This window comes from Schistocerca nitens, chromosome 10 (genome assembly GCF_023898315.1).
Source record: "Schistocerca nitens isolate TAMUIC-IGC-003100 chromosome 10, iqSchNite1.1, whole genome shotgun sequence".
Classification (NCBI taxonomy): domain Eukaryota; kingdom Metazoa; phylum Arthropoda; class Insecta; order Orthoptera; family Acrididae; genus Schistocerca; species Schistocerca nitens.
Genome location: NC_064623.1, coordinates 217,133,045 through 217,150,418, shown reverse-complemented (window position 1 = coordinate 217,150,418; position 17,374 = coordinate 217,133,045). Strand labels below are relative to the sequence as shown.

Genomic DNA, 17,374 nt, shown 5'->3' with positions numbered 1-17,374 from the left:
GTATATGGATTTCTCTGATAGTACAATGTCTTCTATCAAATAGTGGGATGTCAGTTGTGCATGATTCTCTACTAACGGTTTTCCTTTACGTTGTTCCATGAAGGATCATTGACTTGCAGATGCGACGCATTCGTGCAAAGATCAAGAAATGTAGCTGATGTGTTTTATCTTTCATGACCAACAACTGTACATCGCTTTCATTGTATGTATTTTGGGTGATGTCTTCTAATCCTTGTGGGAGCCTCGGAAATGCATCAGTGACCACACTGTCTGTTCCTTTTACACACACTATCTAAAAGACATATTCTTGTTGTGACAGTGAGCAACACACCAAGCGGAAAGTTTAAGGAAATGCGGTTACTGTAAAGTTTGACGTAGTGTCGCACTAAATAACAGTGGCAGCACTGGAATGCTCCCACCATCGCAAATGCTTCTAGTTTGATTGTGGGAATAAGCCTACTTCCAATTATTTAAGACGCAGTTCACAAAACTGATTGTCCATACCATAGTTTTACTATCCTCTTGATAGAATGGAAGAGGCAGCATTCTACTCCTACTTTTGAAGCATCAAGTCTATGCAAAGGTCTAAGACTCATGACAGGATGAAACAACACCCGTCCTTCAGACAAGCTGCCCTTGATCTTGTTACAAGGCACCTGGAACTAAGGTGACCAATGTCATTGTGCCTTGTACTTTAATAGAGTTTTCACTGCAATCCTGTTGAGAGCCAGGTCGACAAAACGTCCACAAAAAGAACAATCTCCTAGAGATGACTTGAGTACTGTCTTTGTTTGAGGACGTGTCAAATTGATGATTGCTTTTATTTTCTATCAAGCAAAATGGCCAAAAAATTTAGTTCAGTCTGCCCAGTCTCAGATTTCTGAAAACTTCTAGTAAAACCTGTTTCCCTAAAGGCTTGTAATAGTTTTTTACTGAGAGTAAGATACTCTGTTTAGGTAGCAGTGGCAGTTAACAGATCATCCATGTAGAGTGCAACTTGATACAGAAGTTCAGGTTAACGTACCAACTCCAGAACTATGGTAAGTACACCAGAGCTAACAGAGAGACCAAACGGCAAGATTTTAAAATGTCAGCTCCTACCAGCAAAAACAAAGCCAGTTTATTTCTGCATATTCTTCTCTAACGGATTTTACCCGTAAGAGGCATTTAAAACAATACTGCTCACGTACATTGTTCCATGAAATTTTTGTAGCAGCTCTCCTCGATTTTTAGGCTTCGTCCTGGCTGGTACCAATATTTTACTCAAAACTTTAGCATCGACCGCCAGACGTATTTTACCACCAGGCTTAGCTACTGATAAATGTGGACTTGCATAAGGACTGCTTGATGGTTCGATGATTCTCCAATGCAACATCTGGTTCATTTCCTTTGAGACGGCAGGTCGTTTTTTCCCCACAGAATGGAATATGTCAGCTGAATGAATAGCTTATGAGATACTATTTCTAGTTTGCATTCATAACAGTTAGCCTAACTATTCCAGGCTTTTCCTAAAAAAGATCACTGTTTGTGGACAGAACACCCGGCAGATCCACTGCCTGCTGGTCGTCAATATGACGCGATTCAGACGCTTTGTACTCAGCGGAAGCTATTGTATCATTGACACAGCAAGTATTTAAGCTACTAAGATTGAAAACCCAACGAAAGGATAATGTTTGAGGAGTCTGGGTATCGAATGTCAGAGACTTGTTGTGGTAGGAGGCTCAATCTAGATATAGTAAAGATCAGTGAAGTGAAATGGAGAGAAGACAATGATCTCTGGTCAGATGAGAACAATCAACAGCAGCAGAAAATGGCATAACGAGCGTAGGATTCGCTACGAATAGGCAGGTAGGAGAGAGTGTGTTACTGTGAACACTTCAGTGACAGGGTTCTTCTTATCAGAATCGACAGAAAACCAATGCCTTCGACAGTTCAGGTATACCTGCCGACGTCGCAAGCTGAAGATAAAGAGATAGAGAAAGTGAATGAGGTAATTGAAAGGGTAACACAGTATGTAAAGGGAGATGAAAATTTAATAATGGGGAACTGGAATGCAGTTAAAGGGGAAGAATTAGAAGAAAAGGTTATAGGAGAACATGGGCTTGGGACAAGGAATGTGAGACGAGACAGATTAACTGAGTTCCTGTAATAAATTTCAGCTGGTAATAGCAAATACTCTCTTCAAGAAACACAAGAGGAGGAGGCATACTTGGAAAAGGTTGGCTGATACAGGAAGATTTCAGTTAGATTACATCATGGTCAGACACAGATTCAGAAATCGGATACTGGATTGTAAGGCGTACCCAGGGGCAGATATAGTCTCATACCACAATATAGTAGTGATGAAGAGTAAGTTGAAGTTCCACAGATTAGTCAAGAAGAATCGATACGCAAAGAAGTGCGATACGGAAGTACTAAGGGATCACGAGATGCGCTTGAAGTTCTCTAGGGCTATAGATACAGCAATAAGGAATTGCTCAGTAAGGAGTACAGATGAATAGCAATGGACATCTCTAAAAAGGGCCATCACAGAAGTTGGAAAGCAAAACATAGGTTCAAAGAAGGTAACTGCAAAGAACACATGGGTAATAGAAGAAACACTTCAGTTAATCGATGAAAGAAGAAAGTACAAAAATGTTCAGGGAAATTCAGGAAGGCAGAAATACAAGTCACTGAGGAATTAAATAAATAGGAAGTGCAGGAAAGCTAAGACGAATTGGATGCCTGAAAAGTATGAAGAAATCGAAAAAGAAAGGATTGTCGGAAGGACTGACTCTGCACATTAGAAAGGCAAAGCAACCTTCGGTGAAATTAAAAGCAAGGACGGTAACGTCAAGAGGTAAATGCAGAGGAGAGAGGGGATAGGTGGAAAAAGTACATTGAAGGCCTGTATGAAGGAGAAGATTTGTCAAGTGTGGCAGAAGAAGAGATTGGTGATACAGTATTCGAATCAGCATTTAAGAGAGCTTTGGAGGACTTAAGATCAAATAAGGCAGATGGGATAGATAACAGAATTTCTAAAATGGTTGGGGGAAGTGGCAACGAAATGACTATTCAGGTCCATATGCTCGATACAATCTGAAACAGGAGTCGTCTGACCAGGCAACACGTTTCGAGTCGTCAACAGTTCAGTGTCGTAGCTGCTGGGGCCAGGGGAGGCGTAAAGCTTTTTATCGTGCAGTCATCAAGGGTACACGAGTGGGCCTTCGGCTCGGAAAGCCCATTCGATGATGTTTTGTTGAATGGTTCGCACGCTGACACTTCTTGATGACCCAGGATTGACATCAGTAGCAATTTGCGAAAAGGTTGCCTTTCTGTCACGTTGAATGATTCTCTTCAGTCGTTGTTGGTCCCATTCTTGGAGGATCTTTATCCGGCCGCACCGATGTCGGAGGGTTGATGAGTTACTCTCGACTCCTGATATTCGCGATACACTTGTGAAATGGTCGTACGGGAAAATCCCTACTTCACGGCTACCTCAGAGGTGCTGTGATCCATCGGTCGTGCGCCGGCCAAAACATCACTTTCAGCCTCACTTAAATCTTGACATCCTGCCATTGTAGCAGCAGTAAACGATCTAACAACTGCCCCAGACACTTGTCTCACATTAGGCGTTGCCGACTGCAACACCGTATCCTGCCTGTTTACGTATCTGTCTACTTTAATACGCATGCCTATACCAGATTCTTTGGCGCTTCAATGTAATTATTAGCGAAATCCGTAGAGTCAGCTCCAGGTAGCTGAGTGGTCAGCGCGACGGGATGTCAATCCTCAGGGCCCGGGTTCGATTCCCGCTGGGTCGGAGATTTTCTCCGCTCAGGGACTGGGTGTTGTGTTGTCGTAATGATCATCATTTTTCATCCCCATCGACGCGCGAGACGCCGAAGTGGCGTCAAATCGAAAGACTTGCACCAGGCGAACGGTCTACCCGACGGGAGGCCCTAGTCACACGAAAAATGGTTCAAATGGCTCTGACCACTATGGGACTTAACATCTATGGTCATCAGTCCCCTAGAACTTAGAACTACTTAAACCTAACTAACCTAAGGACATCACACAACACCCAGTCATCACGAGGCAGAGAAAATCCCTGATAGTCACACGACATTTACATTTTTTACCAGAATGGAAATAAACGACTAACAGGAATAAAAGGTAAGAAAGAGAGCGAAGTGTAGTGACGTGCGTTAGAAGAAGAGGAGTGGGACTGCACTTTGGCACACTTAAGAAAAATAACATGTTTTTCATTTTCACAAACATATATATGTTTTATATATCAACGTCTTCAGAAAGATGTGAACTACAAAATGAACTTTTTTGAAAAATCTTTTATTCTTAATTTTTGGCCTGCTATCTCAAACACTGCAAGGGGGGAGGGAGGGGGTGCACCACTATGAAGTTTTTGCCTCAGTTGGGAAATATCGTAGATCCGCCGCTGCAAATAAAATGTGTGAGTTATGTTAGACTAGAGTTGTGCGTGTGGTGGGGTGGTACGCAGCGCCGCTTAGCTGAGCTGTGCTGTTGCAGCCGAGGTGCCGGAGATGCCGCCGGGGTACCACTACCTGCGGGGCTACGCTCTCGTCAAGCTGCACCGCACGCTGAAGCCGTGGTCGGCGGCGAAGAAGACCTGCGAGCAGGAGGGCGCGCAGCTAGCCTCCCCGACCAACCGCCTCGCCTTCGACGGGCTGAAGCAGATGTTCGTCAGAGTGCCAGGTGTGCACTGGGGCAACCTCGGAATCACCGACCAGTCCGACGAAGGCGTATTCGTGGGAATGGATGGTAATTTCTTTTGCAATTTAATTATTACACACTAATGAGCCAAAACATTATGACCACTGCCCACCGCGAGCTTCCAGGTGCTGTTGCTGGCACGTGACACAGTAACGATAGAATGTAAGCAGGTGAGAGAGGACTGAGCAGTCATTGTAACGAACATACAAGGCACAAATTAGGAAAACCACTGACGTCAGCACTTTTGACAAAGTGCACATTGTTCCAGCGTGCCCATTGGCGTACTACTGTCGTGAGCACCTGTGGGAAGTAGTTGAGGGATGGTGAAGTGGTTGAGGGATGGTGAAGTGGTTGAGGGACGGTGAAGTGGTTTAGGGACGGTGAAGTGGTTGAGGGATGGTGAAGTGGTTGAGGGACGGTGCAGTGGTTGAGGGACGGTGAAGTGGTTGAGGGATGGTGAAGTGGTTGAGGGACAGTGAAGTGGTTGAGGGACAGTGAAGTGGTTGAGGGGCGGTGAAGTGGTTGAGGGATGGTGAAGTGGTTGAAGGATGGTGAAGTGGTTGAAGGATGGTGAAGTAACACGTAGGCTGTATGGTATTGGACGACTACGTCTCATCATAAAATGTAGAGATAGAAGCATCCGCCACTGCGTCATTCAGAATAGGCAGCTCTGACGACAGGGTACATTGTCTGTGTAGGTACAAGTGTTTTGCAGTTTCAAAGGCCATTGTTGAACAGAAGCTCCTACGTGTTCCTGTGTTGACCAAACCAAGTATTCAATTATGATTGTAGTGGGCACAGCGTCACAGAGTTTCTACCGTCGACAATAGAAACGTGTTGCCTGTCGAATGAATCACATTTCTTGTTACACCAGGTCGACTGTTGGGACCTTACACGCCATCACAGCTGCTTGAAACTTGCACCACACTACAGACGCAGAATTATGCTATGGGGTGCACTGTGTTGGGCTTTCATGGGAGCTGTGGTGGTGAAGCGAGGCGTCATGGCAGCAGTTAACTACGTGCGACAATACTGTGGACCAACCGCGTCACTTCATGCTTGAGGCCTCGCCCTGCCTGCGGCGATGGCATCTTCCAGCAGGGTAACTGTTCATGTTTCAAGGTCAGGATCGTGCTGCAGTGGTTTTAGGGCAACTATAGTGAACTCACGTTGATGTCTTGGCCAGCTTGTAGACTCCGTGCCAAGTAGAATCCGTATTGTGCTGTATTTGAAAAGTGGAACAACACGCTACTAAACACGTGATCACAATGATTTGGCTCATAGGTGTATACGGCTTTTCTAGCGATCAAAAACAATAAATAGGCATGCAGCTTCAAATCGTATGCGTCGCACTCACTATTGGTGTACATTATCTTTCCTTGAGCGATTTTAGGTTTTTTCACTGTGAATCAGTGCAGCATTCATTTATTATGTCAGTATCTCAATTTTTGTCAAAATAAAATTGTACATCACGCAAACCATGTTTAGAGTCATGAAACTACCGAAAGCTGCGCTAGACTATTATAAATAAATGTAGACTAAGATATTTTTCGAGCAGCCTTGGCAGTTAAGATCGTAACAGTGTTACCCATATGTTAGGTGTGGTGAATACCTACCAGGCGTTATCTCATTTCAGTCGCTTTGTTTGCGTGTGCAGTCAGTGTCTTACTAGACTCTTAGAAACAGGGAGCAGTGGACCGTCTAGAATCAGAGTGAGGATCAATGAACGGCCGCATAATCTATGGAACATATTTGTTTTACATATTTGTCCTCTTGTCTTATTTAAAAATAAGTGGCATTTATAGCAAAATTGAAACGGTCACTATTTGATTCAATTTTTATTCGATAACTGTTGATTTGTAACGTGAAACAGAAGGATGTTGTAATAGAATTAATAAAAACTATACACATTTATCATAAATATCTAGAATATTTCCTCAAAAAAAGATAAAATTAAACAAAAGCTCTAACAAAAACATATGAAGCATCGCTTCAATAGTTCGTTGAACTTATATAAAATGTGTTTATATTAGTTGTAAACAACTTTTGCACTTATCAATATTAACAAGAAGCTCTCGCCTTTAATCGTGATGAAGAACATTCTATTGAGAACGAATTAACAATAATAATGATATAGATTTTTATGTTTGTGCATGTACATCCATAAAAAGTAATTGCTTTGGTTACAAGAAAGGGCAGAAGTTACCCGAGCAATTAATTTTTATTACTTATAAAATGCAGTTTATATTTTATGAGGGGATTACGTGCACAGTTGACTGACACTGAACGACACGCACCTCTGTGTGCGGAAAAAGCAAACAAACAGAACGGAAAGAAGTCGCCGGGTCCCAGTTTCTCTCTCTCTCATACCTTTATGTTTCTTCCGTACCAATGCTACCAGTGCCATCGGTAATCCTACCATTAACTACGACATTTATTTGCTGTACCAAAATTATCGAACCGTATTTCCGGTAGAGCCCAACTTTAACACTATTCCATGGAATGCGAGCACAAATGTCTCTGCAATGTTGAAAGGTCACGTCAGACTGCTGAATGTTTCTCTAACCGTATTGTGAATAACGTTAATTGCAGCATCATAACATTATTCTTAACAAAACAAGAATTAAAACTAATATGGTATTATCTTAAGTTATATGTCTTGATGTCCTGTAAATAACATCTTGGGTAACGTTGCGTTCACCGCGATGTCGCCAAACACGGATGCGACCATCACGATGCTGTAAACAGAACCTGGATTCATCCGAAAAAATGACGTTTTGCCATTCGTGCACCCAGGTTCGTCGTTGAGTACACCACCGCAGGCGCTCCTGTCTGTGAGGCAGCGTCAAGGGTAACCGCAGCCATGGTCTCCGAGCTGATAGTCCGTGCTGCTGCAAACGCCGTCGAACTGTTCGTGCAGATGGTTGTTGTCTTGCAAACTTCCCCATCGGTTGACTCAGCGATCGAGACGTGGCTGCACGATCCGTTACAGCCATGCGGATAAGATGCCTGTCATCTCGACTCCCACTGATACGATGCCGTTGGGATCCAGCACGGCGTTCCATATTACCCTCCTGAACCCACCGGTTCCATATTCTGCTACAATTCATTGGATCTCGATCAACGCGAGCAACAACGTCGCGATACGATAAACCGCAATCGTGATAGGCTACAATCCGACCTTTATCAAAGTGGGAAACGTGATGGTACGCGTTTTTCCTCCTTACACGAGGCATCACAACAACGTTTCACCAGGCAACGCCGGTCAACTGCTGTTTGTGTATGAGAAATCGGTTGGAAACTTTCCTCATGTCAGCACGTTGTAGCTGTCGCCACCGGCGCCAACCTTCTTTGAATACTCTGAAAAGCTAATCATTTGCGTATCACAGCATCTTCTACCTGTCGGTTAAATTTCGCGTCTGTAGCACGTCATCTTCGTGGTGTAGCAATTTTAATGGCCAGTAGTGCATTATTTCTATGCTACTAACTATTAAAATGCATTTCACAGAGTATTCACAGATGCCTCTCAATGTACCTACAAAAATACATTGTGTGATCAAAAGTATCCGGACACCCTCAAAAACTTATGTTTTTCATATTAGCTCCATTTTACTGCCAGGTATTCCATATCAACTACCTCAGTAGTCATTAGACGTCGTGAGACAGCAGAATGAGGCGCCTGCGAAACTCACAGACTTCGAACGTGGTCAGGTGATTGGCTGTCACTTGTGTCATACGTCTGTACGCGAGATTTCTACACTCCTAAACGTCCCTAGATCCACTGTTTCCGATGTGATAGTGAAGTGGAAACGTGAAGGGACACGTAGAGCACAAAACAGTACTGGCCGTCCTCATCTGCTGATTGACAGAGACCGCCGACAGTTGAAGAGGAATTACAAAGTGCATCAGGATTCACTGCAAGTACTATGACAGTTAGGCATGAGGTGAGAAAACTTGGGTTTTCATGGTCGAGCAGCTGCTCATAAGCTACACATCACGCCGGTAAATGCCACACGACGCCTAGCTTAGTGTAAGTAGCGCAAACATTGGACGATTGAACAGTGGAAAAACGTTGTGTGGAGTGACCAATCACGGTACATAATGTGGCGGACCGATGGCAGGGTGTGTGTACGGCGAATGCCCGGTGAGCGTCATCTGCCAGCGTGTGTAGTGCCAACAGTAAAATTCGGAGGCGGTGATGTTACGGTGTGGTCGTGTTTTTCATGGAGGGAGCTTGAACCCCTTGTTGTTTTGCGTGGCACTATCATAGCATAGGCCTACACTGATGTTTTAAGCACCTTCTTGCTTCAGACTGTTGAAGAGCAATTCTGGGATGGCGATTGCATCTTTCAACACGATCAGGCATCTGTTCATAATTCACGGTCTGTGGCGGAGTGGTTACACGAGAATAATATCCCTGTAATAGATTAGCCTGCACAGAGTACTGACCTGAATCCTGCAGCACACCTCTGGGGTGTTTCGGAACGCCGACTTCGTGGCAAACCTCACCGACCGACATCGATAACTCTCCTCAGTGCAGCACTCTTGAAGAATGGTCTGCCATTCCCCAGGAAACCTTCCAGCACCTGGTTGAACGTATGCCCGCAGCGAGAGTGGAAGCTGTCATGGGGTGGGCCAACACCATATTGAATTCCAGCATTACCGATTTTCAGCCAGGTGTCCGGATACTTTTGATCACATAGTGTATATAAATGTACAACACATAGTTGAAGTGATGCCATACCATAAACATTGAGATCCGTGAATACGAAACTACACAGAGAAATTCGCTAGAGATACAGATGGAATATGTGTGCAAACATGTGTAAAATATGGTAAATATTTGTTTTGTAAATAAAAACGCCTTCTCTTGCTGGACTGTATTTAATTCTCCCACATGCGTATCGCCTTTTTTCGCTTTAAGGCATCATCAGTCGGATCTATAATGATAGATTTATGATATACTTTTGATTTGCTATGTGTTATTCTTAGATTATGAAACTGCTCACTTCTTTTTATGTAAATAAGTGATTACTTACAGTTCTGCGCGTTTTTATTTGGCATCGGCGTTTCCTCTCATCTGGTCACTGCCGCTCGGTTTACGAAACATAGGCGTGTTTCTGCGTTTAAACATTTTTCTTCCCACTTATGATTTGGTTGCTCTTGTTGTTGTGATGCAGTCTCAGTCTTGTGTCACTAGTGTAGACATGACATTAATATAGCCATAACGACTTTGACTTCACTGTGTATCTCATCCTGTTTGTACACACACATGTTGCTAACCTATAGAAGTATATGCTGAAAACTAATTTTATTTTGTGTGTGTGTGTCTGTCTTTGAGAGAGAGAGAGAAAATACATGCATGCACATTTTTCTTTTTTTCAGTTTCGATTTAAATGTTTCGTGGAGAGACTCATGGGCGAGTGAGTGAAAGGGATAGTGTTACTCTGTTATTTTATCTGTTAGCGTTAACAATGAGTTGTTTGGCATATGTACTTGATCATTCAACGGTGTTTTCTTTTCTGCTTTGGTTTTCTGTATGTGGTAATTTTCTCCCAGTGTTAGGTGTTTTTTATTGCTGATTCTAGTTCTTTTCATGTCTTCTTCTGCAGTGGTTGGTTTGTGATTGTGTTCTCTTAGGTGTTATGCAAATGTCGTGTGGTTTGTCCCATACCTCCAGGCGCTCGTATGTTCTTTGTGTCTGACATCAAATGTTCTACCTGTTTGTCCTATTTATCTGCCATTACAAGTCTTACTCACTCTAATCGAATTACACCTGCTTTCTGGTGTATATCTCCGTTTTTTTTGTCAGTTTTGTAGTGTATTTGCAGATAGAGTTGTCTGTTGTGTATTCTATGTTTATTCCCTATCTTTTCAAAATGTTGGCGATTATAAGTGTGTGTTTGTGTTTGTATGGAATTTTGTGCTGTCTTGCCCTCTCAGTGAAAGTTGAAAACATTTGGATCTCTGAAATTGAAAAAAGATCTTCAGGAAACATGCATTACAGAAAAAATACTACAGGACAAAGAGCTGCTTTCAGAACTCCAATTGTGAAGCATCAGTTTAAACATAAGCAAAGTGTTACATCTAAGAGAACATGGACAGAAGAATGTAGGAGAAACCAAAATGAGAAAATGAAGAGATTTTGGATGTAGAGGAAACCAAGCACACCAGCGAAAGAAGTAAAATAGAACTCTATAACTGAGCAGGTCGATATCGTTATGCGGTTTATGCTGATTCTTTTATAACTGCTTTTTCAAACTCTAGGAGATGGATGAGAAACACCTCAGTGTTCTTGTCACTGTGTTTTCATTTCTTCAATAAAGGTTCTCAGCAGACTCACGTAAAATATTTACTGAAGTACTGAAGTGTATTTCCGCTTTCCTAATGTTACGAGTTGCGTTCAAGTTATAGCAATACCGATGTCTTTTTCTCTCGAACTAATGACACGAAAACTGTGAAACTTGTCACTTCTCGACGTAATCCCCCTGCAGTCAAATATTTTTCACAACTCTTCCTTAGGAGTCTGATTTGACTACTGGAAAATATCTGATGCGACAGCGGTGGAGCCAGCGAATGTGCGACCACAGAGAATGTAGGAAACAGCAAAAAGCCGCCTGGAGCCAGTTCACGTGAGCAGGGACCACGAGAAACCACTTCAAGTTATCGTCGCGAGGAAACGGCAGCGTCCCGTTCGCCCGAAGCGCCGCTGCGTCGCCGAAACACCACATGCGCAGCCATTTTCGGTCGTTTTTCAAGCAATGCTGGCGGGAGCTTGTTCTTCAAAACATCGTGGTAGGATGCACATGTCACCGTAGTCCCCTTTGGATCGGTATCGCTGTCCCAGAACACCGCCACCGTCATTACTTCGCCTTTTTTTTTTTTTTTTTTTTTTTTTTTTTTTTTTTTTTTTTTTTTTTTTTTTTTTTTGTGCTGGTGAGTGTGTGCGCTCCCCCTGAGCTGTCTGGCGCTTGCTCTCAGGGTTGAGAAACCGAATCCATCTGTCACCCACTGACACAATCGATGAAAAGGGAGTAAAATCCGTGTCATCATCAGGCGCCAGTATTGCCTGGTAAGACGCCATGCGCGCAGCCTTGCGGCAACGCACAATCAGTGGTGCCTTCACTGCGCAACAGCAATGGAAATGCTATAGACGACAGTGCTGCCAAAGCAGAGTTACTAAACACAGCATTCCTAAATTCCTTCACCAAGGAAGACGAAGTAAATACTCCATAATTCGGATCAAGAGCAGCTGCTAGAGTAGCGATGTAAACTTATTTGTCCGTCGCTGACATAGAAGACCGCTAACCTACTTTCCTTCCTTTCTGGGCAAGCTGTGCACTGACTCGGGTACATATAAAGCTTACTGGGACAGGGTAAATGCTAGCTACAACAAAGTCGATAACTCGATTGCAATACTGGCATTTAATTTGATATTTCCCACAACTGACAAAATTTACAAAAAAAATGTGAATTTCTTTGTCCACCCACACACTCCTGAGAATGGCACGTTGCTGTTGTTGTTGTGGTCTTCAGTCCTGAGACTGGTTTGATGCAGCTTTCCTAGCTACTCTGTCCTGTACAAGCTTCTTCATCTCCCAGTACCTACTGCAACCTACATCCTTCTGAATCTGCTTAGTGTATTCATCTCTTGGTCTCCCTCTACGATTTTTACCCTCCACACTGCCCTCCAGTACTAAATTGGTGCCGGCGGGAGTGGCCGTGCGGTTCTAGGCGCTGCAGTCTGGAACCGAGCAGCCGCTACGGTCGCAGGTTCGAATCCTGCCTCGGGCATGGATGTGTCTGATGTCCTTAGGTTAGTTAGGTTTAATTAGTTCTAAGTTCTAGGCGACTGATGACCTCAGAAGTTAAGTCGCATAGTGCTCTGAGCCACTAAATTGGTGATCCCTTGATGCCTCAGAACATGTCCTACCAACCGATCCCTTCTTCTTGTCAAGTTGTGCCACAAACTCCTCTTCTACCCAATTCTCTTCAATACCTCCTCATTATTTATGTGATCTACCCATCTTATCTTCAGCATTCTTCTGTAGCACCACATTTCAAAAGCTTCTATTCGCTTCTTGTCCAAATTATTTATCGTCCACGTTTCACTTCCATACATGGCTACGCTCCATACAAATACTTTCAGAAACGACCTCCTCACACTTAAAAATATACTCGATGTTAACAAATTTCTGTTCTTCAGAAACGCTTTTCTTGCCATTGCCAGTCTACATTTTATATCCTCTCCACTTCGACCGTCATCAGTTATTTTGCTTCTTAAATAGTAAAACTCATTTACTACTTTAAGCGTCTCATTTCCTAATCTAATTCCCTCAGCATCACCCCATTTAATTTGACTACATTGAATTATCCTCGTTTTGCTTTTGTTTATGTTCATCTTATATCCTCCTTCCAAGACGCTGTCCATTCCGTTCAGCTGCTCTTTCAGATCCTTTGCTGCCTCTGAGAGAATTACAATGTCATCGCCGAACCTCAAAGTTTTTATTTCTTCTCCATGGATTTCAGTTCCTACTCCGAACATTAACAATTTGAAATTACGCACCCCAATTACCGGCAGCTACGTTGATGAATACTCAGCACCTCGCAAGGATAACTACAAGATCAGGAATACTATGTAGGTTGTTGGAAGTGTTAAGCGTTGGTGAAAATCTCGCTTCTGAGCACACGAAGAGCTCTAAGCGCAGAACTCTGCATGGAACACACGTTGGTGCAATGCTGCGATGCAAACCGTTTACCTCATCGTGTAGACCTATAAAAATGCGCAATCCTACGTCTGTAGTGAAGGCAATCACTGAAACTGGCCATCTGGTAAAGATAGCTATGATTCGGATGGCTCTGCCGTCTCCGAATCACAGCACTCCCAGTCTGCGGTAATCTCAACTGAAAGTTGCTTCTCAAACTTCCACCGGACAGGACACCACAAATCCTGCAAGTTAGAAATCAGATGCCAACTTTTTTTTGATAAAACCCCTAATTCGTATACGAGAAAAATCCCTCTCTGCACTATTCTGCACAGAGGAACAATTCGCGTCTTAGATCTCACCGACGTCCAAGTCGAAGTCCGCTCCCTTCGAAGACGATAGCCAAGACTCCGTCTCCAAGTCCGTACCGCTCGATGGCTGAAGGCGAATTCCTCTCTCTCTCCACAATTCTCCCGTCTCCCACGCGTACGAAAGCGCGGCGGAAGAATACTCAGTTTCGACCAATGTCGAACGCTCTAACATCGCCGAAATCCCTCCAACGCCATTTCTGAGATTCTACCCAATGATCGTGTCGGTCATATCGCCCCTAGGCAAACGAAATTCCAGCTCCGTGTTGTCCCGCGTTTCCGGTGACCGCTACCTGCCGCCCATGGCGGCCCGGCGAGCTACGGCCATCTGCAGACATTATATTCCACAATCCTCAACTTCCGATACTTTCACCAGCGCTTTAAGGATAGTGACTTGATCGTGCAGATATGCAGAGAATACTACTCGAGAGTGTCTCATATTCACCATAATTGAATAAAGTCATGGTCTGATGCCCTTGCCATTCCCTTTATTATTAATACTAATGTCGGTAAGCTAACGTGTAAGAGCCCAAATCCTGGCACCTTACAGTGAAACAGCTTAAATCGCTTGAAAAAAACCAAATCTTCTGCTCCAGACTGTGTACCTGTTAGATTCAGAGTATGCTGATACAATAGTTCCATACTGAACAATCATATACCACCATTCGCTCGACGAAAGATCCGTACCCAAAGACTGGAAAGTTGCACTCACCGATATTCAAGAAAGGTAGTAGCAGTAATCCACTAAATTACAGGCCCATACTGTTAACGTCGATATGCAGCAGGATTCTGGAACATATATTGTGTTCGGACATTACGAATTACCTCGAAGAGAACGGTCTATTGATACACAGTTCACACGGATTTAGAAAACACCGTTCTTGTCAAACACAGTTACCTCTTTATTCACATTCACACGGATTTAGAAAACACCGTTCTTGTCAAACACAATTACCTCTTTATTCACACGAACTGTTGAGTGCAATGGAATGGATTTCAAATTGATTCCGTATTTCTAGATTTCCAGAAGACTTTTGAAACTGTACGTCACAAGCGGTTTGTACTAAAATTACGTGCTTAGGGGATATCGTCTCAGTTATGCGGCTGCATTCGCGAATTCCTCTCAGATAGGTCACAGTTCGTAGTAAATGACAAAGTCATCGAGTAAAACAGAAGTGATATCTGGCGTTCCCCAAGTTAGTGTTATAACTCCTTTGCTGTTTCTTATCTACATAAACGATTTAGGAGACAATCTAAGCAGCCGTCTTAGGTTGTCTGTAGATGACGCTGTCGTTTATCGTCTAGGGAAAATTGTCAGAACATCAAAACAAATTGAAAAACGATTTAGAACAGATATATGTATGGTGTAAAAATTGGAAATTGACCCTGTATAACGAAAAGTGTGAGGTCATCCACATGAGTGCTAAAAGGAATCAGTTAAATTTCCGTCACAAGATAAACCAGTCAAATCTAACGGCCGTAAATTCAACTAAATACCTAGGAATTACAATTACCGACTACTTAGATTGGAAGGAACACATAGAAAATGTTGTGGGGAAGGCTAAGCAAAGAGTGCCGTTTCTTGGCAGGAGACTTAGAAGATGCAACACATCTACTAAAGAGACTGGCAACATTACACTTTTCCGCCCTTCTTTGGGGTACTGTTGCACGGTCTGGAATCGTTACCAGATTGGTTTGACGGAGTACATCGGGAAAGTTCAAAGAAGGGCAGCACGTTTTGTATTATCGCGAAATAGGAGAGACAGTGTCACTGAAATGAGACAGGATTTCATCTGGACATCTTTAGAGCAAAGGCGGTTTTCGTCACGGCAGAATCTTATACGAAATTTCAGTCACCAATTTTCTCCTCACAATAAGAAAATATTTTGTTGACCCCGATCCATCTACGGAGGAACGATCGTCCTAATAAAATAAGGTAAATCAGAGCTCGCACGGAAAGATATAGGTATTCATTTCTTCCGCGTCCTGTAGGAGATTGGAATAATAGAGAGTTATTGTGAATGTGGTTGGATGAACCCTCTGCCAGGGACTTGAATGTGATTTGCAGAGTATTCATGTAGATGTAGATGCAGATGTCGTTCGTCAGCATTCGTGGCACCCAACTGGTAGAATCTTCTCTCATTTCGAGCAGGATTTTGTGCGCGAATCTCACGAGATGTCAGCTTTGGAGGCGATGTGTTCCACATCGAATTGGTGTTCCACCAAAACGACTGTCTTCTCTCGCTCGCTCATGTCTTCGGATCAGCTGCCGCGCGGCCGAGAAAGTCTCGCTTTGTTGACACACGACGTTCTGCCTTCTCTGACGAGCCGCAACCACGAACTCGCATTTCACACATCCTTGAAACGAGCACCACATACCTCGCTTAACCGGCGATGAATGTCAGTCGCTGTCACACCACGCAAATGGAGGAAACGAATGATTACGAGCTGTCCTTATAATGAAATCGTCGCCGTTTTAAGTATCAAAAACAGTTACAACTCTCGCTGCAGCCACTAGAGTTCTGTGAACCGTACAGTGCTTCCACGTTTCTCACGCACAACGAGTGCGCGCTTTTTTTTTTTAAACAAACCGCATATTTGTGTGTTACCACTGCTGAGGAAAAAAATCGGTGGTATTATAAATATCGGTAATCCCCATCATCTTAACACTAAACGGAAAAAATATCAATTTCTCTCACTCAGCAAAGAGTCTAGGGGTTAATAACAAACGAAAATTTAAATTGGACAGAAGATGTAACTGCAATGAGCAACAAGGCATCAGCATCTCTGCAAGCCCTCCAAAAATATATAAAGCGCTTCCCTCTTGACCTGGTAGGGGAACTTGTTCAGACAGATCTCCAATTATTTACTACAGTGAGTTTATCCTGCAAGATCTCTCTCAGGAAAGCTAACGGCGCCTGGAACTGGTTGAAAAATGTCAATGTTCGTTACACTCGTAAATCCGGTGTTCCACTAGATGATCATATTTCACCCTCATGTGGACACCTATCTCGGCTGAGTGCAGGCTAGCGCATGGGTTTCCGTAGCCTCTCTGCCTTCTCCACTGCCTGATGTCTGATCAATGAAGACTGTCCCTCATATCTTTCCAAGACTATTTTTTTTTTTCATCAGTCTTCTCCTTTGGTGCGGCCCGCGACCAATTCCTCTCCCGTGCCGACCTGTTCATCGCAGAGTAATACTTGTTGCAACCTACGTCCTCCATTATTCTCCGGATGTATTCCGGTCTCTGCCTTTCTCTACAGTTTTTACTCTCTACAGCTTTTTTCTGCTGATATGGAAGTCATTCCCTCATATTCTAACTGAAGTCCTATCATTCTGTCCCTTCTTCCTGTCAGTGTTTTCCATACATTACCTTCCGATTCAAATGAGAATCTCCTCATTCCTTACCTTATCAGTCCACCTCATTTTAAACATTCTTCTGAAGCACCACATCTCAAATGCTTCGATTTTTCCACAGTCCAAGCCTCACCACCACACAATGCTGCGCTCCAAACGTACTTTCTCAGAAATTTCTTTCTCAAACTAAAACCCATGTTTGATATTAGCACA

General features: G+C 43.4%; 1 protein-coding gene across 1 annotated transcript in view; it reads left to right on the top strand.

The window, feature by feature from the left end:
- LOC126210652 (mannose-binding protein C-like) overlaps nucleotides 1-17,374 on the top strand; it is a 107,905-nt gene that overhangs the window by 73,303 nt on the left and 17,228 nt on the right. Inside the window, exon 4 of the mRNA XM_049939981.1 lies at nucleotides 4,528-4,779. Coding sequence (XP_049795938.1) covers nucleotides 4,528-4,779 — 252 coding nt within the window. The remainder of the gene's footprint in view (nucleotides 1-4,527; nucleotides 4,780-17,374) is intronic.